A 26,673-nucleotide genomic window follows, 5' to 3' on the forward strand; every position below is an offset into this window, starting at 1 on the left:
GCTGAAATATTGCCGATTGCTTCATAAAATATTGTAGTATTTACTTGTCGTTGTCGATATCATACAATGTTTGTTGTCAGAATGTCAAGACAGCTTTGTTGGTCACTATGATTCTGGTCTATTAAAGGTGAACAGCTGTCTGAGATCTAGAAAGTATCAGATTCTTACACATTTTCACCTATTGACACTCTCCAACAAGTAACTTGCTACTAAAAAAAGTTGAAGAAAAAAATACTTAATCATTGATTAAAACATGATTTTACTACCAATTAGATCTCATCTCCCAGATACTAGAACTGCCAGATTGAAGTCACGTAAACCTTTATGGATTAATACTTTCCTTCAGTCTAATGAAAGTGACAAGGAAATTTGGAGTTCGGATTAGAATTCTTGTAATGTCCTCAACAAAAGTCTAACCGTTGATCCTTCAAAGAAAGTTCCAGGTTTCAATATTCCCAGGAAAATTTGGTGTACTTTAAATCGACTTAGCAATGGTCATGATCGTTGCGATAGTATGCTCTTCAAATGGCATTCTATGTGAGTGAGTGTAAAAGAAATCATTGACCATTTGATGAACAGTTGTTCAATTTATAAATTTCATGGTGGTTTCCAAGCTATCCATTCAGTTTCAGATTCTTTTTCAGAATAGGTAGCTTACTTCAAACAAATATAATGAAAATTCTAATCTACATTTATTACACCTTTCTGGTTCTTTTTTTTCGTTTCAGAATTAATTAAAATATATGCGTCGTTAACTTTGAGTCAAAAGAAGGATGGAAAAGATTTTGTTTAGAGGAAGAAGAATTCTACAATGTCAGTTTATTCTGTGCACAAACCAATCACTCTATCTATACGAGGAGATAAAAATTTTTGCTGAGGTTTTTATCTGTGCTCTTGTATTATTTTCACATTTCCTCTGCTAATACTTAATACCCACAAAAGCTCCTGACTCCAAGCCAATAGCTACTTGTTTCATTTTATGAACGAAAGTGTTATTTTGATTTTCGCAGGAATGGAAACAAACTTGGCATTTTTCTATGCTTTCCAACTTCTCGCAGAATAATCTTGCACAAAACTCCTCTGCAGAGATCCAGATGCAACCACTTTAATTGCCTCCCTAGAAGACACGATTCGAATTGATGAAACTCATTATGCAAATGGAACGCGCCACACTGAACCCATCACGTATAATGAGGTCGTTGGTGGAATGGAATCTTGCAAGGTGCGTCATGTTTGCCCGATGACATCTTCGTTAAGATGATACCGGAACGAATTGTCTACAATGCAGCTGGATTGTGATGAGCTTTATAATCGTTGTGAAGCACAATCTGTACAAACTCATCTTTTTTCTCGGTTTTCCAGATTACCGTATCGGAAAGAGATGTTCTGACTCAGATAATTGAAGATAAACATACGAACTTGACAGCGCTGAAGAAACCCTTATGGTAATATAGGGTATTTTTTTTTTCGAGGTATATAACTTTAAGTTGAAATAACTGTCCGAGATGGCCACCGATTTAACAGCTGTCAAATGATTTATTCTCAGTTTGGTTTGGCAATTTATCATGAATAGACTCACGCCTGAACAACGCTTGCAAATAGTGCAATTTCATTCCGAAAATAATAGTTCTGTGCGGAATATATCTCGCGCACAACGTTCATTAGCGATGAAGCGCACTTATGGTTGGATGGCTACATCAACAAACAAAACTGCCGCATTTGAAGTGAAACTCATCCTCAAGTGTATGTCGAAACACCGTTACATCCAGAAAAACTGACTGTTTGTTGCGCTTTATGGGCCTTATGGGTGGAATCATTGGTCCGTACTTCTTCAAAAACGATGATGTCCAGAACGTTACAGTCAATGGTGATCGGTATAGAGCCATGATTACTAACTTTTTATTCCTGAATTGAACAACCATGATGTCCAGGAGCTAGGGTTCCAACAAGACGGCACAACATGACACACAGCTCGTGCCACAATCGATTTATTGAAAGACACGTTTGGTGACCGTCTAGTTTCACGTTTTGGACCTGTGAATTGGCCTCCAAGATCTTGTCATTTAACACCGCTAGACTACTCTCTGTGGAGCTATGTAAAGTCATTGGTCTATGCGGATAAGCCAGAAACCCTTGACCATTTGGAAGACAACATTCGCCGTGTTATTGCCGATATACGGCCACAAATGTTGGAAAAAGTCATCGAAAATTGGACGTCCAGATTGGACTACATCCGAGCCAGCCGTGGCGGTCATATGCCAGAAATCATATTCAAAATGTAATGCCACAAGATTATCTTGCGGATAAATAAAATTCATGTCAATGGAATAATCCATCGTTGTTTTATTGAAATTTAAAGTTCTATAGCTCTAAAAAAACACCCTTTACTTCCTTAAAAAGTCATTAATGAAATTTAAACCCCCCGCGAAGCTTTCACAACAAATTCCAGGTGTCTGTCCATCGGGAAATCACCCTGTACGTACAATAACCACAATGATATTTATAATTCAAAACAGCCCACAAATTAAGCGTTGAAACGACTCGAGTAATGAAATTAGAACCGGGAAGTAGATAGCCCCATGCATCATTCCAGATTTACGGCAAGACCGTTTTGAAAAATGGGCGAAAACACATCTTGAACGGTCTCGAGTGGCCGGCGAACAGAACCACTCTCGTAACTCTCAGCCTTCTGCCTGGGCCGCTAAGCTACCGTAATTACACGCATGATATATCTTACGTTTCGCGGTAATTTCTGACGGCTGGAGTCCTGAATGAAATGTCGTTTTGTGAGGTATTCGAATAGGCACTCGCAGTCGTATACAAGCAGGCCAAATACCTGTCGACTGATTTGTTGGATAGTCGTCGGTTTTAGAGGAGCTTTGAGCTGAGTTACGGTTATGTGGTGTTGGGGCTTAAGTGCTGAAAGCACCAGTCACATTTTGGTCATTTCGGTGTCGGAGTTATGATGAACTATCTCGGAGTTATATTTCGAAATGGGAGACTTCGTCGGGTTGGCCAACGAGAATGTATCCCTAATAGAAGGATTTAGACACGTTGAGTTTCGTAAGTTTGGAACTAATTGTGAAACTTGACAGAATAAGGTTACATTGACTAGAAATCAGTCTTTCTGAACTGCCAGTTTCATGATCTTTTGTTCTGTTTCCTGGTGAACAATTCTAAAGATATCATCTATCGTATTGGTAACTTTACTACCACTTCGAGATAATTCCGAGCTAGAAATGTGCTCATTAGACTTCTTAGATCGGTCATTAGGGAATTAAAGAAAATGAAGAAGCCAGAAAAGGGAGCACAAACTCCTTTCATTGATCCAGAACCTCTTCTTGTATGGATAAATATACCTACAAGAGTTTCAGGAGAAGGAAAACATCGAAAGAGAAACACTCTGGCACAATCTTCCAGGATTGGCTCATTCATTATCCGAATCCGCAAAAACACCTTTCGTTGGCCGAAAATTCTCATGTGTTATAAGTAATTGTATCTAGAAGAAAGTCTTTCAGGAGAAGGAAAAACTGAAAGGAAGATCATTCGAAAAAGTTTCTTGGAAACTTTGATACTACGAAATCCAAGAAATATATGGATCTTAGAACGAATATGCTACACCTCCTCACTGAATTCCTCACAGGGCATTGCCACCTCAGAAAGCACTTCATGAGGATGAACCTAGTAAAAAACGATGAGTGCAGATTCTGTGAGGAGGAGAAAGAAATTCTGGATCAACTGGAAACGGAATGCCATCCTTAGCCAACGCAAAAAATGCTTTGAACAAGAGACTTTCAGAAGTGAGACAGTAACCTCCTTGAAGCCATCCCAGATACTCGAGTTCATTAGAACTCTGGAACTGGAGCGAGAGCTGCAGACTACGATAACTAATGGCAAGAACAGCTCAGATAGGGGCACACTGGATCATAAGGTGCAATGAAACAGCTCTTGAGTCTGCAATCTAGATTGACCAATTCTAGGTATTTGAACAGAGCACATGTTCAGCTGTTTCCATGTGTTGTTTGTAGAATCTGCAAATTTAATCTGTCAAACAATACCACCGTCAGCAATACCACAAGTATAAGAGTGATTTGTAGATTCTTCACATCTTTAAGCAAGCTAATTTTGAATCCTCACACAGTGATAGTCAAGGCTCCAATGAACTTTGCCAATCTCCTTTGGAAATATTGAGCTGGGTGTAGAACGAAGAATCAAACTGCTCCAAGTGTTGAAGGATGCTTCCTCTCCATTCGATCCCTACATCAATATATTCACAATATTTCGAGTAGGCTTCTTGCATGCCGAAAGATGGTGATATGTTGATAAGAATGAGTAGAACAGCTATTTGAAGAGAGGTAGTTTCCATAATTTCCTTCCGGGGCAAGACAAAGTCCCCATTAGCCATAAAACTCTCCATTCTCCGGCGAGAAAATCCGATATAGCAACTGTTCCGACGCAAAGATACAAAAACAATACGAAACTGAAAGTTTGCAACGTAGGCCGGGAAGAAAAGCGCCCGAAGAACAATAAGGCGAAATTGTTGAGTTCTATAACGAGAGTGGCTCACGCAAAACCCATTAAATTTCCTTTGTTTATACAGGGGAATGATTAACGGAGAATATTGAAAAGGGCGGTAGGCTAGGAGAGTCTCAGCACCAAGCTCTTATTGACCCTATTAAACGCTCGGATTAGAAGTTTACCACCTTATCAGGCTGGAATATCGATAAAGGGTTTTTGGAGGTTCGGGAAAGTTGGCGCGGAGTTTTCTTTCTGGGGAATTTGCCGTTTTGCAACTTTGGAAACAATCGGTTTTGGCTTAAACACCCATTTCAGTTCAATTCCTCATTATGAGATCATTACCGGCTTCAATTTCTAAAATTATGAACATTGTGATGAAATGATCAATTCTGGGAACTGGCGATAAAAAAGCTGATATAGCGACTGACTTTACATCTAGTGTGAGTCATTTGTATTGACAATTTTCTGAGAGAGTTGAACGTTTACTTACTCGTGCTGTTTTTAGAATCCATTGTCTTACATTACGAAAAATTACGTGGCGTAAATTTCAACACTGTCAAAATAAAAGTCCGATCGTTAATTATTTACGATACCATAAATTCGTAACGCTACGGTCACTTAAGTACTTCGAGCTAAAGATTGGGATATCTTTAGCTAGACTATTTCAATTAACCTCACGTTCAAAACAAAATTTGGGTCAAACATTCGCGTCGATTTGTGTATTTCATCGAATCTAATGATTGTAATAATAAAAAATAATTTTTATTGATCTTTTTGGAAAAGTATTTGGTTTTTTTTAGAGCTATAGAACTTTAAATTGCAAACAACGATGGAGTATTCTATTGACATGAATTTTATTTATCCGTAAGATAATCTTGTGGCGTTATATTTTAAATATGATTTCTGGCATATGACCGCCACGGCTGGCTCGGATGTAGTCCAATCTGGACGTCCAATTTTCGATTACTTTTTCCAACATTTGTGGCCGTATATTGGCAATAACATGGCGAATGTTGTCTTTCAAATGGTCAAGGGTTTGTGGCTTATTCGCATAGGCCAATTACTTTACATAGCCCCACAGAAAGTAGTCTAGCGGTGTTAAATCACAAGATCTTGGAGGCCAATTCACAGGTCCAAAACGTGAAATTAGGCGGTCACCAAACGTGTCTTTCAATAAATCGATTGTGGCACGAGCTGTGTGACATGCTGCGCCGTCTTGTTGGAACCACAGCTCCTGGACATCATGGTTGTTCAATTCATGAATGAAAAAGTAAGTAATCATGGCTCTAATACGATCACCATTGACTGTAACGTTCTGGCCATCATCGTTTTTGAAGAAGTACGGACCAATGATTTCACCAACCCATAGAGCGCACCAAACAGTCAGTTATTTTGGATGTAACGGTGTTTCGACATACACTTGAGGATTAGCTTCACTTCGAATGCGGCAGTTTTATTTGTTGACGTAGTCATTCAACCAGAAGTGCGCTTCATCGCTAAACAAAATAAAATGGACGTAGTGCGCGATACGTATTCCGCACAGAACCATTAATTTCGAAATGAAATTGCACTATTTGCAAGCGTTGTTCAAGCGCGAGTCTTTTCACGATGAATTGCCTAACCAAACTGAGAATAAATCAGTTAACAGCTGTTAAATCGGTCGCCATCTTGAACAGTAATGCTAACTTAAAGTTATATACCTCGAAAAAAACACCCGTTATAAGAGACAAATCACAATAGGCATAGAGATAAAACACAAAAAAAAAATCAGCACAAATATTTTAGCAAAAACAGTCTTTAATCAACACAGGGGTGGAGACATTCTCTGAACGGCGAGAGAGCCTCCCTTAAAGATTGATCCAGGCCAGTCTTCCCGAGAAGACGGGCCTGCATCCTTAGCCTTCCGCAGAACATTCCAGCTCAGATTCATCGTAAATATTACATGCTTTCGGGATTCCGTATTACACCACACGCCGTCTCATGAAATATAAAATACGCCCGTTACGCCTCTCATTGTCCGCATTACGCAGATTAAAAAAAGAAGTATTCCGGGTTACCTTGCCACTAGTAGGCGTTTGGGCTGCTATTCGGTTGACGAAAAATTCTTCGCTTTACGATCCTTCCGTCCGAGTTCTTGAAAGATTCAGTGCGTAGCTCCGATCTTGCGATTCGTTTGTTGCAGCATTCGGAAATTGAGCAAGTCAATGTTTTAGAACTGGTGCTCAGCTGACTATTTCACTTATATCACAATTTTCTCTTTATCTGATCAATGACAAACTAAAAAGACAACTGGTGTTATCGCAAAATCACCAGCTGCTTTTAAATTATGATTAGTCTAACTACTTGGACTTGTTCAACGACGTAACCATGTATACGTTTGACTAAGAAATTCAAATGACAAAACTATCGAAGTGAAAATTACTAACGATAACTAGAGTGCACAGCTTAGGTTCCTGCCTCCTAGATTGAAGGCTCATTGAATTCGAATAACATAAGAAGATGTGATCGAGAATCATTCTCAATGTTGATCGCCAACGTCGGACAAAACTGACAGGGCACATGAAGAAGAAGAAGATGAACGAAAGTCGAAGACGTCATTGTCAAGATTACCAGACTAAGCAGGAAATGTAGGCAGATATCAAGAAAACAGGTGGACTAAACGTCTATTGGAATGGAGACCAAGAGAACAAAAACCTAATAGAGGTAAACCACAGATACGTTTGGCGGATGATATAACCGATCAAATTGGAAAGAAGAAGATGAGGTCTATGTCCAGGAGTGGGCTATGAAAGGTTGCTGATGATGATGATGAGGAATAGTCTGGTGTTGCTGAGCATGTCTTGATAACTGTCAAGTTATTTCAACACACAATTCAAAACTTTTGAAATCGCTATTGGATGGAATTGAGGTAAAACTCTCAGCAACGCCACTTCATTGAAAAAATTAATTAAGCATCTTTTTATCTATCAGCTAATGAATCGAGAACGCTGGCCAATAACATCGTTCTTGTATACAGCGATGGAACCATTAAATACAATAGATAATTCAATGAATCGTCCATAATCGATTTAAAGGCATGTGTTCGTGTTACCGCTGAACGTGCTATTTCCACACGTTCGGCGGAATGAATTTTACGTTTGATTCGATTGCCGAACGGCCCAATTCAATCCAGAACCCGGGCGGGTTCGTAAACATGATTTCCCCGATGATTCCTCAGGGTTCAAACGGTCGACGGCAAGTGCTTCTAACTGAGAACAACAAACGGAACCGTCTTCTGATGCCAACACGCATTAACTAATGACGTTTAGAACACAGGCAATGCTAGGATATTTTTCACGTACGAACGGCGACGGAGTTCGCTAGAATGGACGTCAGCAGCGTCGCGGGTCTCCGTTTTGCCGACGCTTTATGTTGCGTGTCGAAATTTCACGTGATTTACGTTCCATGGCGATCTGATCGAACGACACGTTTTTATAAACCGTGAAATTTAAAGGCGGGCGACACTGGTGTACTGTTGGGGGATAATGAGATCGTACTGATTAGGATGCCTTTACTCGATGGAAATCATAGAATAATAAACATACATAGAGCAATTTTTACATGTCCCCAACATGGTTAGATTACGTTGTCGGATTGTGATATATTTTCGAATCCACAATTTCACTATAACATTATGAATGTATATTATATTGAATGAAATATATTTATTTGAGTGATTTCCGATTAAATATGCAAATTTGAATATTTGGAATCCAATATTTTTCCTAATTGTCGAATTTATAATAAGCAGAATATTTATTATTTTCTGTATTTAGCTGCAAAAATCCAAGGTTTGGCAACTTTTGCTCTCCTAGTGTCATCGGTTGTTTCACGTCATTTGGCCCGCATGAAGTTTGTTTTCTGAATTTCTGATATATTTAGGTATTTATTTCAATATATTTTGAGTTAATATGAAACGTTGATTCACTATGGAACATAAGAAGTGCGTTCTTTGTGGAGAAATTCGCGAATTGAGTGAAATATCGTATCAGAGATATGTTTTCATTTCCGCGCGCTTCATGTCAAATTTGATAGTTCATGTCGGGGACAAAACTTGCTTACTGAAAATGACATATGCTTCCTCTATCTATGTTTATTAATCTGAGATGGAAATTCATTCAAATTGAAATCGACTGACTGATTATTCTATTTCCTCTTTATATATAAAAACCGGTCTCCAAATAAAGATATGACGCTTCTGTTTGATATATGTCATCGAAAAAGGACTTTGAAATACGGACCACGTCAAGAATAACTCAGTATAGAATTCCATTCAAACTCCGTGTTCAAGTAATGATTACACACGCTTGTTTTGTTGCATGGCCCTTCTTCATGCAACATTAAAATGCCTATTATGATTAAAGTTGGGTTGAGGTTTTATCACATGAATATTTCAATTTGGGTTTCGTTGTTGCCCCAAAACATGAACGAATGAAACGAAAATATCGAATTGTATTTGAACATGTTGTTACCGAAATTGAATGATGGTTATTTGATTGATAAAAATTGTCGATCGGAATGAACCATGAAATGTAGCGGATGGGCTATGTCAACATGATAATGTCAACAAGAATTTAGGAATGCATGTTTGTTCGAGTACTAATGGTTCGAAAAATTAGACTGACAACAAAATTCCACACTCGAGAGACTGGTAGTAGTTTCAAACGAGCTATACGGTAGTTTAACAATATTGAATATTCGACATTCATTTCTAGTTGATAAACAGACAAAAAAATTAGGACTGAGAGGCGTTAACACAATGTATTCCCCAAATTTTAAATATCCAATTTTCGCTAGTAAAAACAACTAATGAAAAAAATGTGGCGACAAAAAGCAATTAGACTTAATATCTGTGTCGATCCGAGATTGTCGTCACAATAATTGATATAAATGTACCTGCATTAGTATAACAATGGTCTTTAGTGATACTTGTGCATACAATTTTCTCATTCATAGGGTTTTCAGAGAGAAACAATAGAGAATACCTTTCCCCTACCCTAATTAGTGTCCAGGCACCATGATACCATTGCGCAGGCATAAAACTTAGAGAATAAGGAAAGGAAGAAGAAATTCTCGATGTACACTATGATTTTATGTTTGTAACCTAGGTATAAAACTGAAAAAAGGAGAGTTGAGTGGAGTAGTAGAGTGTTCTGGGATGTTTCCAAGTGCTGTTCCACAATAAAGTTTTCGTCTGTCGACCATCAGTGTTTTAATAATTCCCACAAAAACGCGATACTCTAAAAGAAGTATGAAATCATGATCAACTACTAATGAGTAACTGCTAAAAAAGTTCAAATATCAACAACAAAAAAATAATCAGAACATGCTTCCACCCCCAAATAGTCCCAGTGATCACCCCACTCCAAATTCGAGGAACCCGATAACGCGCGTTGCCCCGAACGTGGAGGGGAAATCGAGTGGAGTTTTTCAATTTATCTCGACGCGAGAATGTCCGACAAGTCGGCCAGAACACGAAACGAAACAAATTATTCTAGTCCGCTTCATTTCCCTAATTGCCCATACGGCAACCGATACGAAAACGGAACCCCCATTCGCAGGAAAGAGTATTTCGCAGCAATCTTGATCTCCGCAATGTGGTACAATTCCATTTTTCACACCGACGCCGACTTAGGAAAATTACATTTCCAGCCGTTTTCGGTCATCTCGGGGCGCGCTAGATTAAATTTTCGATTCTAGATGGGGAGTTCCGCAAGGCGGCGTTTCAGGTCTGGTTTTATATTTAGCGGAATTTGTATCCTTGCCTATTATACATACTTAATTGGTTAATTCGTAATATTACAACCCATAAACAAATCAAAGACATTGCGTAGATACCTAGATACTCTTATTACAAAAAAAACATAATCTTTCTATCAAAAATTGATCATGAGATATCAGAAAAGATTATAATAAAAGCGTTTTAGGAGGTGATGGTTATGTGGCTTGAAGAATTGATAAAGAGGCAGGATTCAAACCCTACTCTAGGGTTCCAAAAGAGCACTATAGATCAGCAGTTCAGCGAAGGGACCACGGGAATAAAGAATCTTCAGCAAGGGAAAATATTCCTGGAATTTTCTCTGTGCCGTACAAAGAAGCAACAATGCCACGAGCTGAGCTTTGATGAAACTTTCAGATGCTCGGAATTAAAACAGCTGAACACATATAGTTCTAGAACTTTCAGACGTCCAGAACTGGCCAGCCCTAGAAACTCACATCTGGACAGGCAAGTTCTAAATCCTCAAAAATTATAGCCATGGTGATTGTCAGATTTACTAATATTGATTATTTTGTTGAGAATTGTCAAGCAAGGTGTAGAACAGGATCATACTGGTTCAGGTCTGAAAGGCTGCTTTTTTTAAATCAATCCCTTCATTTAATAAACTGGACAGAAGTCTATACAGATAGTTGATAGTTTATTCTATACAGTCATAGGTAAATGCACCTACAAAAAAAGAGTTCCAAGAGAAGAAAAAAACAGATAGATAAAAACAAGGGATCATCTGGTTGGATTGCACCTCATGAGAATGAATCTGGCATAAACTGATGAGTGTAAGATTTTGCGTGGATGAATAAGAAACTCCTGATCTCCTGGTGACGAACTGCCTCGCCATCGCTAGCCAATTCAAAAAGTGCTTTGGAAAATGGACTTGTAGGAGTGAGTTGAAGATATCCCAGATAATGGAATTCATTAGAAGTTGGGAATGGAGGGTGAGATGTAGACTACGACGACTAATAGCGAGAACAACTCTGATGGAGGGCACAATATACCATAAAGTAACGGTGTAATCAAACTCTTCTGAAATCTACGATCAGCAGATACACGATGATCTGAAACTCAGCTCGTGGTAGCTTCATTAGTTTTTTTTTTATGTCGGAGGGCTTAAATTCCCCGAATCTTTCAACTTGGGTGAACCTGGATCAGTTCTTTCAGAAACCAAGACTTTTATGGACGTTATCAGATTGGCCAATATGCTAGTCAATCTTCTTGTAAACGGCTAAGCAAGGCAAGCAATCAAACTGTCCTCAGTTCTGATCTCCTTATGACGTGCAACGTAATACATTCCCGAGTCTCTCCAACATCCCATATTAATGTTTCAGATGAGAGCAAGTGAAATTGGAGAGTGAAATCCAGGTTTAACCCAACAATGCCCGACATCTAAAGCTGCTCTTGAGAGATTCATAAGCTAAACAGGCCACTGAAGGCAAGAACCGAGACTGAACAATAAACGAGATTGTGAAGTTTCCTTGGAACGCAGATTAGGCCAGATTACATAATCAAAGGCAAGGATGGGGGACGCCAGAAGGACGCGTATTCACGGTAGAATCTCACGGCACGTTCCTTTCGCCTCGACTTGTTCTCACGTGTTGTAACGAAGAACCCTATCTTGAGCCGGCTGTCATGTCGGGTCGCGTTACCGAAACCGTGACGATGTTAATCTTTCAAATGAAGTTAAATTGTCGGTTGTTAGTTGACAGACGAGGGCGCCACGTTCACGTGGAAACACAGAAAGGAGTCGAGGTCGGGGCCGGGAGCTCTTAGCGCCCACTATCAGTGACAGTAGAATGAATTTCGGTGATCAAGTTGGAGAATGAGATAATCTCGTGAATTATAAGGTTTCTTGGAAACGAAGTTAATCCATATTTCAATTCTATTTGAGACTTGGTTATTGGGTAGAATATGTTAAATGGTTTCGGAGTTATACACAAAATCTGTTGCAGAATAGTGAAACGAATGTTTGAGTAAAATTTCCTGAGAATTTTTTTTTATTTTGATTTCCTAACCTATGTGTTAGATTCATAGAGTAATAAACATAGATAGAAGAAGTATACACAATTTTCACATGTCCCCAACATGGTTAGATTACGTTGTCGGATTGTGATATATTTTTAATCCACAATTTTACTATATCGTTATGTATAAATATTATATTGAATGAAATATATTTATTTGAGTGATTCCCGATTGAATATGCAATTTTGAATATTTGGAATCCGATATTTTTCCTGATTGTAGAATTTTTAACAAGCAGAATATTTATTGTTTTCTGTATCTACCTGCTGAAATCCAAGGTTTGGCAACTTTTCCTCTCCTAGTTTCATCGGTTGTTTCACGTCGTTTGGCACGCTCGAAGTTTGTTTTCTGAATTTCTGATATATGTAGGTATTTTTTTCAAAATATTTTGAGGTAATATGAAACGTTGTCTCACTAGGGGACATAAGAAGTGTGTTCTTTGCGGAGAAACTCGCGAATTGAGTGAAATATCATATCACTGATATGTTTTCATTTCCGCGCGCTTCATGTCAAATTTGATAGTTTATGTTGGGGAGAAAATTAGCCTACTGAAAATGACATATGCTCCTTCTATCTATGTTCATTGATCTGAGGAATAAACCGATTCAATTCAAAAAAAAAAAAATAAACTGCAAATTCTCTCTAATTGATAGCATTTATCAAAATGGCTGTTGCATTTTCCCTATTTGAACCAATGAAAATGCTGTTATAATAGTTTTACCAATAAAAACTGCTCTCTGCTTCCACACAGCACCGCACTGTATAAGGATGTAAAGGAACAGGGTATAAGGATTGAAATGGAACAAAATGGGATTTATACAATGCAAACTGTCCTTCTAATGAACTGTCATCTCAGTATATTTAAAATGTCCGTAAATGAAACCAAAACCGTTATATTAAACACCGAAAATTCTATACTACCAAAGTTTAACTTCTCTTTCCGATAACCATACATCTCATTCATTATCTAACAAAACATACGTCTCGATATTCCTAGAAACGCGACGTTGCCAAAACTAAACATCATAATAACTTAAAAAGGGCTAAAACAATGACAAAATAAAGAATCCTTTCCTTTTCATATGCTCTTTTCATTTCCAAAAAAATTATAAACGATATTTCATGTTCCATGACATGCCATCATTTTATAAGGTTGATGAGTAAATATTTCGTAGATTCCCAAGAAAAATTACACGATTACCATAATAAAGCACGGAAAGCTTCTGACCACATCTCAGTCCTCTCCAAGTTTTTGTAAATTAGAAAATTATCATCTTAGTGGCAGACGAACTAATCAGCATTTTGTCGGCATGATGCGAGCACGAGACCAAGCGCTCCAAAAAAAAAAGAGTAATCAGCTCCGGATAATTACGTCGTTAAGATCTCGGGTAAAAATCGTGACTGGTCCAAGAAGGAGGTTCTTTTTATCCTTTGCAGGATGCAGAGTAAGGCGAGACGATAGAAACACGACCGAGGCGAATGGAATGTCCTTGATGAAGAGGCGGAAATGGAGAAGCAGTTCATTAGGAGCAACGCGAGTAGGAACAATGGAAATTGGATCGATTTTCCCGTCAACACCGGATTTCTGTAATTACAAGAAAAGAACCGGGGTTCCGGTTGTTCGTTATCGGGAAATTCCAGCAGGTGGATAGGGAAGTTGGGTCCTGTTGATTCTGGGTTATGCGTTTTAAGGGGTTCGGTTGGGAAACGGAAGTTACCCTATATATACAGAGGTTTTCGATAGGAATTATACGATTTGAGATGGTTTTAATGGTAACACTGTGTATTGTTTTCTAATGACGTTTGGGTTCATCAACAGGTTATGCCATTTGATTGAGGAAATATACACTTTTCGACAACGTTGAGAAATTTTCGTTCTTACAAAATGTGAATACCAAAAGAAATTTAATAAGAATTCATAGACGACATTATTCAGGGAATCGACTATATCTCCCGAAATATTGGTCACAGCCTGGTTGAACATGGATGTTGTTTATAAAGGGTGTTTTTTTTTAGAGCTATAGAACTTCAAACTGCAATAAAACAACGATGGATTATTCGATTGACATGAATTTTATTTATCCGTAAGATAATCTTGTGACATTACATTTTAAATATGATTTCTGGCATATGACCGCCACGGCTGGCTCGGATGTAGTCCAATCTGGACGTCCAATTTTCGATTACTTTTTCCAACATTTGTGGCCGTATATCGTCAATTACACGGCGAATGTTGTCTTCCAAATGGTCAAGGGTTCGTGGCTTATCCGCATAGACCAATGACTTTACTTAGCCCCACAGAAAGTAGTCTAGCGGTGTTAAATCACAAGATCTTGGAGGCCAATTCACAGGTCCAAAACGTGAAATTAGGCGGTTAACAAACGTGTCTTTCAATAAATCGATTGTGGCACGAGCTGTGTGACATGTTGCGCCGTCTTGTTGGAACCACATCTCCTGGACATCATGGTTGTTCAATTCAGGAATGAAAAAGTTAGTAATCATGGTTCTATACCAATCATCATTGACTGTAACGTTCTGGCCATCATCGTTTTTGAAGAAGTACGGACCAATGATTCCACCAGCCCATAAAGCGCACCAAAAAGTCAGTTTTTATAGATATAACGGTGTTTCCACATACACTTGAGGATTAGCTTCACTTCAAAGTTTTGTTTGTTGACGTAGTCATTCAACAAGAAGTGCGCTTCATCGCTAAACAAAATAAAATGAACGTAGTGCGCGATACGTATTCCGCACAGAACCATTATTTTCGAAATAAAATTGCACTATTTGCAAGCGTTGTTCAGGCGTGAGTGTATTCATGATGAATTGCCAAACCAAACTGAGAATAAATCACTTGACAGCTGTCAAATCGGTCACCATCTTGAACAGTAATGCCAACTTAAAGTTATACACCTCGAAAAAAAAACACCCATTACATTACCACAATACTTCGTGGCTGAGTGGTTAATGCGAGTCGCACAGATGTAGGTTCTAGTCCTAAGGGAGACCGTTTTCTTAATGAATTCTTCTGTCTCAATATGTGCATATTCTATCAGATGGGAGCTGATAAAGAAATAACCCATAGTGGAAAATTTGCAATATTTTCCACTAATTGAAAAAACCAAATGTTTTAACTCTGGAGTTATCAAACGGAATTCGACCATTAACAAACTTAAGGGAGATATCCTGACCCTGAACCTGAAAATTCCCAGTCACTAGCACATTTTGTGCACACGGCGTACATTCTAAAAAAAAATTCCACAACCCCCTAGCTGCTATCTGAAAACCCCCTGCGTTACCATCACCAGCACACCCTTCGAACGATACACTCTTTTCCAGCGTTTCCAATGCTGGAAAAATCGGACCATAAGGGGCGTTATTGCAGATAAGACGAGCATGGCTTCCAATTAACGTCAAACTCCGCTCTTGAAGGGAAAATTACGAGAGCGCTGGCAGCATAACGAAATTGAATCCGGTGTATATAACGTTTTTATACCGACACCCATAAATTTGATGTGTTCGAAAGGGACGCTACATCCGGCGGAAAGCAAAAGCGTCTAGATGAAATCGTAAAATCGGATTTTCCACTCCACATTCTTCATAACGAAGTGTGTTTGCGAGATGAGAATGTATCTGGTTTGAAATTACGTACACCTCTGTCGGTTTTAGGTGAGAGTGGCTTTCTCGCGAAGTGGCGGCGTAATTTTGTTGTGCGTCGTTTTATTGGTTGGTATATTGTGATTTCCTTCGAAGGGTCTTTTTGGTCGTCGTGTAGCACCTTCTCGGCCGGCGGAAAAATTTGAGCTGTTGAGACAAGTTAGTGATGTGAAGAATCGAAACCGTGCGCGTCGGTGAAGAACAACTGAAAATATGCAGTAACCTTTTTTATTGAAAAAATAGGCTGATGTAACTGTTACGGTGAATGGATTGCGCTATCGAGTTATGACTAAAGATTTCTTATGACCGGATGTACAATTACACCCTTAGTACGAGAGTACTGAGAGAATCCTTCCTTCCTTCTCGTCCAGACCTTTAAGTCATCAACACGTGCTCGTTAAGTAACCTTCAAGTCATCAACACGTGCTCGTTAAGTAACCTTCAAGTCATCAACACGTGCTCGTTGAGTAACTACGCGCCGCACCACCATAGTTGTAAACCTTGTAACCAAGCAGAATATACACAATATTATCTTTAACAAGATAGCGTCATATTGTTAAATGTTTGTTGTGTACCACACAAGCAACAAAAAAATCTCATTTCTGCAAGACAACTCATCTAAAACAATTCGTATGTCCCTCATTTGTCTGAGTTAGTTTATATGAAATTATATAAACAAGGATTTTGATTCAATTTAAGGGGATTCCATTGCACAGCGACCTAATGCTCTATTGTGCAACCCGCCCACCTCCCCCATTAGTGCTATTCTCGAATTCCATAAACAAGGAGAGAGCCCTAAAACACAGCCGAACCGAATCTAGGCAACATCATTATTGAATTTTCTAATCAGGCATTGAGTGCCATACGTGTCATCTGAAGGTAAGGCACCGTTTAAAAAGTAGCGCTAAAACTAGAAAGGAGCCGAATCGGGGCAGCCAAATCGTCCATTTGTCAGAGTTGGCGAGCGCAACTTCGGAACGAATCTGGAAAAACGGAGATCAGTCGTTAAAACGGCCGGTGGCCGAGAGAGGTCGTCGAGAGCAAGAACAGTAGGAGGCTCATGAAACAAACAGGGGGAGAGTCGGTTGATCAAGTGGTTCCCGAGGGCCATCGCGACGGGAGATATCAATCATCCGGGCGATTCTAACCCGATACTTTGCAGGGATTGTCGCCTCGGGTGGCCTCTACGACGAGGTTTTTTTTTACTGGTCGCACTTATCGGCGCGGTGCGGGCTCTTCTCTCAATGCCCCGGGAACTGCTTCGATTAACGGACAGAGATTGCGGGGGTGGGATTTTCGGGGTATTTTTATCCTGGAAGGGTGTAGATTAGGGGAATTGAAAAATTCTTGTGCTGACAGACTGTTGTGTATGGTTTGAGTAAAATAAATTCTACATAGGCGTACAACTTTGCTTTCGCCGTTTTTTTCCGAAATTCGAGGCTTAATTGTAAGAAACTGGTTATATATTTATGATTCAGAGTATTGTCCATCGATGGTCACTACTTTCTACCATCTTTTGGGCAGCTTACGAATCCGGCGTTGAAAAAACTGGTCATTTTTTGAAGCGATCCACGAATCGATCCAATTTTTTACTTCTTCATACGACCGGAAGTGCTGGTCAGCCAGGCCGTGTGCCATTGATGAAAATAAGTGATAGTCCGGTACTTTTCGGGTAAAAAAATAAAGATTTTGCAGAATCGCATGGGCCCGTCAATTTTATCTTGGAAGAAACATTTTTTTACGTAAAAACAATCATCGTATAATTCGATCTCTCAGCGCGGCAATCCCAATCCTTAAAACTGAATAATGAAGATGGTTCGTGCAATATGTTGTTGGAGAGGTTTCTTCTACTTAAGTCTTCCAGTGAAAATATTTTCGAGATCTGATAATTCGTTTTCATAATATTCGGCTTTGACAATGAAATTCCATCCAACTTATCTGGATTATAAAATGACCCAGAATCCAGATGATTTCAACGAGACAGCGCAGAAGGGTAAAATTTGATGGGAAAAACAAGTTAGGAGGGGTCCTGACTCCTGAATAATTAAATCCAACAAATGCTCAATCACCCCTTTTCTATTTTTCCGGTTTTATTTTCCAACCTACTCCTGAAATCAGCAATCACAAGAAACCGTACTAAAAAAAGTGCCAGAATAGCCCAACAGTCTTCCCTTTATCCGACTAAAAATGACTCTCTCCGACGCACAGATAGCAATTCGAGCCACGTATCTTTTTCGATAAGAAAGAAGAGACGAATTGCTGCCAACTTGATTGATGATATATCGACAGTAACGTTTTTATATCGCCGGAGAAGCCGGAAACCCGTCGGTTTCGCAGCTAAAAGCTGAGGCAGCAGTTTTCGCGACCGTCGTCATTCGATTTGCCGACGTTTTTACGTCTGCGGGATCACGAAACCGACTTGGGTGGCTACGGAATTTCATTTCGTTATTGAATTTGTAAAATTCCACGACTAGGCGTTGTACCAGCCGATCTCTGCATACTGAATTGATCGAACAGTGACAATAATATTAGCTGTAGCGGTTAGTGGTTGTCGAAATAAATAGATCGTAGATGTCATACATGATGAGATGTATTTGTAAACATAACGCCATTGAATTATCATTCGATTTGTGTCTGCATCATAAAGTTATTCTCGATTGAGCATATCAGCTTACAAGCCAAATTCCCGTTATTTGCGACAGGTTTTAATGTTCTGCTTCAATTTGAAAAAATCTGCGGCTGAGGCTCATCGAATGCTCTCAAATACCTATTGAGGCCGCTATTAGGGAAAGTACGGGCCGAGAGTGGTTTCAACGCTCCAAGAACGGTGATTTTGACGTCGAAGACCAGCATGGCGTTGGAAAAGAGAAAGACAGAATTGGAGGCATTACTTGATCAAGACTCGTGTCAACTGCAACAAGAAATGGCAGGATCATTGGAAGTAATGCAACAAGCCATTTCAAAACGCCTGAAAGTCATGAGAATAATTCAGAAACAAGGAAAGCCGAGAGATGTTGAACGGCGTTTGTTTGCTTGTGAACAGCTGCTTGTAAGGCAAAGACGAAAGGGATTTCTGCATCACATTGTGAATGTATACGAAAAATGGGTTCATTACGATAATCCCAAGTGCAGAAAATCATGGAGATATCCAGGCCATGCTTCCACGTCGACGACCAAACCGAATATCTAACCGTACCCACTGTATTCTAAAAATTAGATCGATTCGTGGATCGCTTCAAGAGATGACCAGTTTTTTCAACGAGTGATTCGTACGTTGCCCGAAAAACAGAGAAAGTAGTGAACAATACTTTGAATCATAAATATATGACCAGTTTTTTTACAATACAGCCTCGAATTTCAGAAAGAAACGGCGAAAGCAAAGTTTTATGCCTATCTAATTGGTAGTCAATGGATCCCTTGCTCACATAAGGCAAATTCCATGACTTAATATTTCACTATATATTCATTTGTTAAACATCCAGTAAAACGTATTGGAATACCCTCTGTTTATGCCATTTTCATTTTCAATAACAAGCTAGTTTCATTTTATTCCACGAACTTCAGTAATCTCTGTTTCATTAAGCCCTGCAGTCTTTTAGCTTGCATACACAACGAAGGTCATTTTCATTCCCCGAGACTGAAAGATCTGAACAAAACAACCATGGATGTGTATCAAGGGAATAGTTGCACACAGAGGCTTTTCAGAGACTCTCGCAGTGCAAATAACGATACTGCAGCATTGTCAATTATCATGTAATCCTCAACGATGGAAACACCCAAATATCCGTTCCAGTGGACAATTTCTGCACGAATGAATATACTGAAATTGAATATTCTCTTCACTACTGTTGCTGTAAGACTCTCGTACATTCCAGTAGAACTGGCCTTCTCGCAGACTAATTAGAAATTTTACGATTGCAATTTGACCAAGGTAACTCTTCGTCCAGAATAGGAATATAATGAAACCGTAAAACGTTATTAAGGATTAAAGCACGTTCTGTGACCTCGGGGAATGCGATATTACGGCAGCTTTAACTCGGCCCAGGGAGGAAAACATGGAAACCGATTACACCCTTCTATTTACTCTCGAGTTATTTCGAGAACTTGTTAGATATAAATTCCGGGATAAGCTCCTACCATTACTGTCTGGAATAACCCACGTTACGGCTGTTTAACCTTTGACTTTCTACCCTCTCGGACACCACGTATTATCGCGTCTGTTTTCGAAAATCACAGCAACCTACCATATAATGGTGGATTTGTCAATAGAGTCTTATCTGTGATTGATATACTTACTCTTTTCAGGCAGCAAATAAACCTAGCCGACATATTAATAGGGCTGATCTACAGCTCACCATCTAGTGAACTCCAGTACCTGGAATGACTTCAAGGAGGCTACCTCTTCACTTGTACCAGTTTCTTGTCTAAGACATTTTTTGCGTTGGCTAGTGATGGCGAGTCATTCCATCACTAGGTGATCCGGAGTTTCTTCCTCCTCCCCAAAGAGTCTGCACTCGTTGTTTTCTGGAAAACTCATTTTCATGAGGTGCTTGAGAAGGCAATGCCTTGCAATGAATCCAGTGAGGATGTGTAGCATATTTCTGCCATGATCCAGATACTTCTTAGAACTCGCAGTATCAAAGTTTAGAAGAAACTTTCTTGAATGATCCAACCCAGGAGGATTACGCCAGAGTGTTTCTCTTTCGGTTTTTTTCCTTCTCCAGAAACTCTTTCTTGTGGGTACATTTACCTTAACCACAGAAAGGATCTGTGTCAGTGAAAGGAGTTTATGCTCCTTTTCTGCTAAATGCCTTTTCATTTTCTTCAATTCCCGGGTGATCAGAAACCCATACATTCTAACGATAGTGAGCATTTGGTGACATTCCCAAATATTCCAGCATCAGTCACCGTCATGGTTTTAGAACTATCTTTGTACCATTTAATGGTATTCATTTTGAGAGCTGAGGTTGTGGGCTTCCTTTCTCAATCTTCTATTCTATTTAGCATCAAAGTAAGTTTTCTCGATGTTAGTTTTCTCTCTCTTCTCGCAACTGAGAAGGTTTGCTGAAGGTATGAATTTGGTCAGGGATGGCCAGGCTAAATGATTCCTAGTTTTCTCAGTGTTGGTACCTTTTCTGGATAGTTTAGAACTATATCCATCACAAGATGAAAAGTTGTGAGACCTGTAAGGATCTTGGGGTGACTGTGATCATATATACAACAGAATATGTGCCACAAAAATATAAAACTGAGCAAAAGTCTCCGTACGAAAGAGAGCATAACCATCAAGCTAGACAGACCTCAATTCAACACACGTTTAGGCCGTATCGAGAACAATGAAAACCTACCGAAAATTAACCAACTTATTCCTTTCAGCTGATGCGTTCGTTCCATTACCCGTGTGCATAATTTAATTTTCGCACACAATTACTTCGACACGTGGAATGTAACTTTGCACGGGATGAAACAACGGAATTAATTACACGGTGCGCGATGAAGGGAAATTGTCTGTATGACCGCAGCGCTTTCCATTGTTATAGGGGTGTTTTGTTACACAATATCGGGTAATTACCTTTCTGAACGTTGAGCCGAAAAAGGATACCTTGATAGCGCTTTTGAAAGAGATATTTCTATTTCTCTGTGAAGGTTGAAATTATTATGAAAATAGGTTGTTCACTTTTTAAATTTTCTACGTTTTTTTCTCTGTCTGTTATTTTCAGCCAAGATTATGATGATATGGGTACTTACTGTAGGGTTGTGGCCTTGATCCGAAATGTGGTTCCTGTAGTAATGGTTGCGGCCGTCCGTTGTTCGTATTTTCTTTTACTGAAACAAAACATAGTATTAATTATCCTGAAATCTTGATTTTGAGAGAGAGAGATTCAGGAGAAGGAAGAAACCGAATTAGAAACATTTAAGCGCAATCTTCCTAGGTTGGATCATTCAAAAAGTAATTTCATCGAAACTTTGATACTGCGATATCAAAGAACTATCAAGGTCTTAGCGAGAATATTCTACACCTCCTCATTGGATTTCTTGCAGGGCTGCCTCAGGAAGCACCTTATGAGAATGAGTATAATAGAAAATGACAACAGCAGGTGATGGGGAACAAGAAGAAATTTCGGATTACCTGGTAACGAAATGCTTCGCGATCACTATCCTTGAAGCTTCTTGTAGCCATCCCAGATACTCTAGATCATTAGAACTTTGGAACTGGAGAGCGAGCTGTAAATCCCGTAATAGCGAGAATAGCTTTGATGGAGGGGATAATAGACCATGAAGTCGCAGTTCAAAGGATGAACAATCCTGGGTTGGATCATTCCAAAGAGTTCCTTTCAAACTTAGACACTGCGAGATCAAAGAAAGAATATGCTGCACATTCACACTAGATTTCATACAGGACATTCCCAGCTCAGGAAGTGCCCTATCAGAATGAGTCTAGCAAAAAACGACAAATTCAGATTCAGCAGGGAGAAGGAAGAAACCTTGCTTTACCATCGCTAGCCAACACAAAAAGAGCTCTGGACGAGATATATGTAGAAGTGAGGAAGGAACCTCCTTGAAGTCATCCCAGATGTTGGAGTTCATAAGAACTCTGGAACTGCAGGGTCAACTGTAGACTACTATGACTTATGACGAGAACAGCTGTGATGGAGGCCCAATAGAGCATAAAATCGTGGTGCAATGAAACCCCCTTTAAATCTGATGATGGCCGACTACTGTTAGAGCCTTCAGCAAACAATCCTACTACACTTCATGCTAGAAAGACACATAAAAGGACATTTTCAAGTGACTAATGAATGTGAATTCTGTAATAAATACTTAAATCCATGTGTTTCTGATAATGAATTCTTGAATCTATTAGTGTTTTTTTTTGAACTAGCAATGGTTATAAGTTGCAAATGAAGCAATTGAAAAGCAGCATATCTCAAAAAATAGATTTGGGAGCTACTTCGTATTCTGCACCGAAAAAAATCAGGAGCTGTTGAAAAAGTGCAGCATCAAAGAGATTGGCTTGTATAATTCGAATCTTGTGTCTTATTGATCAATTGAGTATCATTAAATATTACTCCATCAGCATAAACCTTTACACCGTCATAACATTCAATGTTTGAAAGATCGAATCTGAGACAAACGTCCCAAGATGAAGAACAGACCCGAGCAATTCGAAAAGAAACCCTCACATGCTCATAAATTTCAATCCGAGGATCAAAGCACTCGTAGTCAATTAAAAGATACTGAATGCAAGTCCTCTCTCAACATGACGCGCTAATGAATCGAAGTGTGCTTAATGAACGTGCACCTATTAACGAATCGACCTACATAAAACCTTCTACCCTCTCCTAATAAAAGAACCAAAAGCCCACGACCAAATGAATGGCCGAATATCGACTGCCAAAAATCGAACAGCGTTATTTTGAGCTACTAATTAGCCGTACTTTGCACGATAATTGTTATTCTGTGGAGACGAATGGCGAGCAGTTGTTGATCCAATTCGCGTCGACAAGAAATAAATACCATCGGTTATTGTGTCATACCGTACAGAGGAATGCGATGCTTCGCATCTAGATCGGGAGATAAATGGTTCATAGATCGGCGAACATCAAAGGGAACTCGGCTGCGCTCCGACAAATAAATTTCAACAATAGAGAAATCACGGAACATTGATCTCCGTTCGTTTTATGTTCTTGCGGATATTTACTTGGATTCAGAATGAGATTCCGAACGATTGTTGTTTTACGCGCGAATGTTTCGCGCTAAAAACATGTTTAACTGTCAACGACGAAATTTATATCGTATCTCAATGAGAGAAGTATAAGCTGTAAATAATACCTAATGAAATATATGGTTGTTCCGAAATTATGACACAATCGTTCAGTACAAGATTCTCTAATGGGAAATTATTTGACATGTTCACTTCAAACAAATTTAACGTTATAACAAATCTTCCCTTGAATATATTTTAATATTATTAAGCTTTTGTAGCAACACTCATAACAAATTCTCTTCTACTAGTATCATTGTTTCGAGTAAACGTTGACGAAGGTACCTAAAGAAGAAGAGTGTCTCAAAACAACCTCAAAGGGGCTCATATTTATATCACTACCGGCAGTCAAGCCAAGCTGAGGTACCTAGAAGAGCTAGTGGTCTCTTCTGACATGGAAGCGTTGTAATATCATTAAGCATCTGGTCAGAGGCAATAAAGTAACTCTACTTTGGGTACTAGGGCATTCTGCAGTATTGAAGGAAATGAAACAGCTAATGAGCATTAAGGTTAACACCTGTTGGTCCCGAGTCTTTTTGTGTGCTTGGAGAAGCCAATATAAGGCAGCGATCCAACAATGGAAGTTGGACAACAACCCTCTGGAGGAATACTCCTAGTCTTGCTCAGGCGATGGAATTTATGTTGCTTTCACCAACCTATACCTAAAAGCTTTTGAAGTTTCCACGATCTGAGTTTTGGCTAATGGTATGATTGCTGATTGCAAATATCTTTTGTACAGCATGGGGAAGTCAGTAGATGAGAATTACACCAAATTAACATGAAGAAATACAGTCAACATTATTGAACCTAAACAGATCGTGTAATAGGTTAGGTGTTTAGGAATCATATTAAATTTTCTCACCAGCCAAGTCAGTAGCTACTCAAGGAGAAGTTTAGAAAATGATAAGAGAAATATATTTAGTATAGCTGCATTATCAAATTATAAATTAAAGTAATCATAATGAGAAACATATTATTTCACTACACTGTTCTATTATTCACACAATATATTGATGAAAAAACTTAACAAAACAAAAAATGAAAATAAAGAAGTCAAAGAAAACATCACGCGAAATTAAACCCAGAAATCGAAATCAAACGAAGGCTCAGAACCTAAGGAATTCCGCTCTATCATCATAATTAAACATTGAAACGTCAGGTGCAGCCACCAAATGGGCCGCAACTGTTTCTTAGAAAAGCCGAGCTCCGGCAAGAGTTGGAGGCACATTAATTTGAAAACAATACCAAGCATCATAAATCAGCCAATGTTCGAGTTTCACACCAACTAATCGTGCATTCCCGAAAACCTCGATTAGATTAGTTGGCTCCTGTATTGTTTCGCTTCGAGATTGTCGGATATTTATGACGATCCTATATACAGGGTGATTCTTGATCTCATAAATTTAGTTTGGACCATTAGGTTTTGAAGAATTTGAGCTACAGGCTTTGTCGATGGTGAAATAAGCACAGTATTTTCATGAATAATGAGGAATTTTAGGAAAAAATGCGGATGGTCATCCACAAGGTTATTCAAAAGGAAAAATTGTATTTTTGTATTTTGTGCCTCTTTTTAGAGGATTACGGTGTTTCAACCCGGGAACACTGATAGAATGAATAATCAGTATGACAACTCCGTGATCCCTGTTATATAACAGGCCAATTGAAAAGTCCCCGGTCTACCATAGTAGAACACAATATTTTTTTGGCAAAATTCGATTTTATTATTCAACATAGTTGCATTCGAGGACGATGCAGCAATTATAGCGATCTTTTAACTCTTCGATACAATTTTTGTAGTACGATTTGTCTTTTGCTTCAAGAAAGGGCCTCATTTTGGCGATAACTTCTTCATTGAGCTGAATTTCTTTCCAGCGAGCATTCTTTCGAGGTCTCAGAACAGGAAAAGTCGCTGGGGGTCAGATCTGGCGAATACGGTGGATGCAGAAGCAATTCGAAGCCCGATTCATGCAATTTTGCCATTGTTTGCAATGATTTGTGACACACCGCATGGTCTTGATGAAACAGCACCTTTTTTCTTCAAATGGGGCCATTTTTCAACGATTCCATCCATCAAACGATCCAATAACGCTATATAATAATCGCTGTTGATGTTCTGGCTCTTTTGGAGGTAATCAATGAATATTATACCTTGCGCAACCCAGAATACAGATGCCATAACCTTACCAGCTGACTATTGTGTTTTTCCTCGCTTTGGATTCGGTTGATCGTGTGCAGTCCACTCAGCTGAATGTAGTATTGGCTCCGGAGTGAAATGATGGAGCCATGTTTCATCCATTGTCACATATCGACGCAAAAATTCAGGTTTATTACACTAAAACAGCTTCAAACACTGCTCAGAATCATTACCACGTTGTTGATTTTAATCGATTGTGAGCTCGCGCGGCACCCATTTTGCACACAGCTTTCTTATGTACAAATATTCGTGAATGATATGATGTACATGTTCAGATAATATCTTCACAATGTCTTATATCTCTATCAACTTCACTTTACGGTCATTCAAAATTATTTTGTGAACTTTTTTGATTTTTTCGTCGGTGACAGACTCTTTTCGGCGTCCACTGCGTTCGCCGTCTTCGGTGCTCATTTCACCACGTTTAAACTTAGCATACCAAACAATGATGGTTGATTTTCCTGGTGCATACCCCGGAAACTCTTCATCAAGCCAAGATTTTGTTCCAACCGTATTTTTATCTTCAAAAAGCAATATTTTATCCGCACACGAAATTGTTTCTTTCCCATCTTTTTTCAAATAACAAAAGTAGCTACACTCACAACGCAATATCTCACAAACAAATGGTCGGACTGCTGTCAAATTTTGACACGTATCGTTTGAAGGTTGGTACTGACTAAAAATCATATGGATTTAATACTAGCA

At 39.0% G+C, this 26,673-nt stretch overlaps 1 protein-coding gene across 1 annotated transcript in view; it reads right to left on the reverse strand.

Annotated features, from left to right (window-relative positions):
* Nucleotides 1–26,673, reverse strand: part of LOC123674119 (heterogeneous nuclear ribonucleoprotein L) — a 152,896-nt gene that overhangs the window by 20,987 nt on the left and 105,236 nt on the right. The window contains exon 6 of the mRNA XM_045608990.1: nucleotides 21,758–21,835. Coding sequence (XP_045464946.1) covers nucleotides 21,758–21,835 — 78 coding nt within the window. The remainder of the gene's footprint in view (nucleotides 1–21,757; nucleotides 21,836–26,673) is intronic.

The sequence above is a fragment of the Harmonia axyridis genome, chromosome 2 (genome assembly GCF_914767665.1).
Source record: "Harmonia axyridis chromosome 2, icHarAxyr1.1, whole genome shotgun sequence".
Taxonomy (NCBI): Eukaryota; Metazoa; Arthropoda; class Insecta; order Coleoptera; family Coccinellidae; genus Harmonia; species Harmonia axyridis.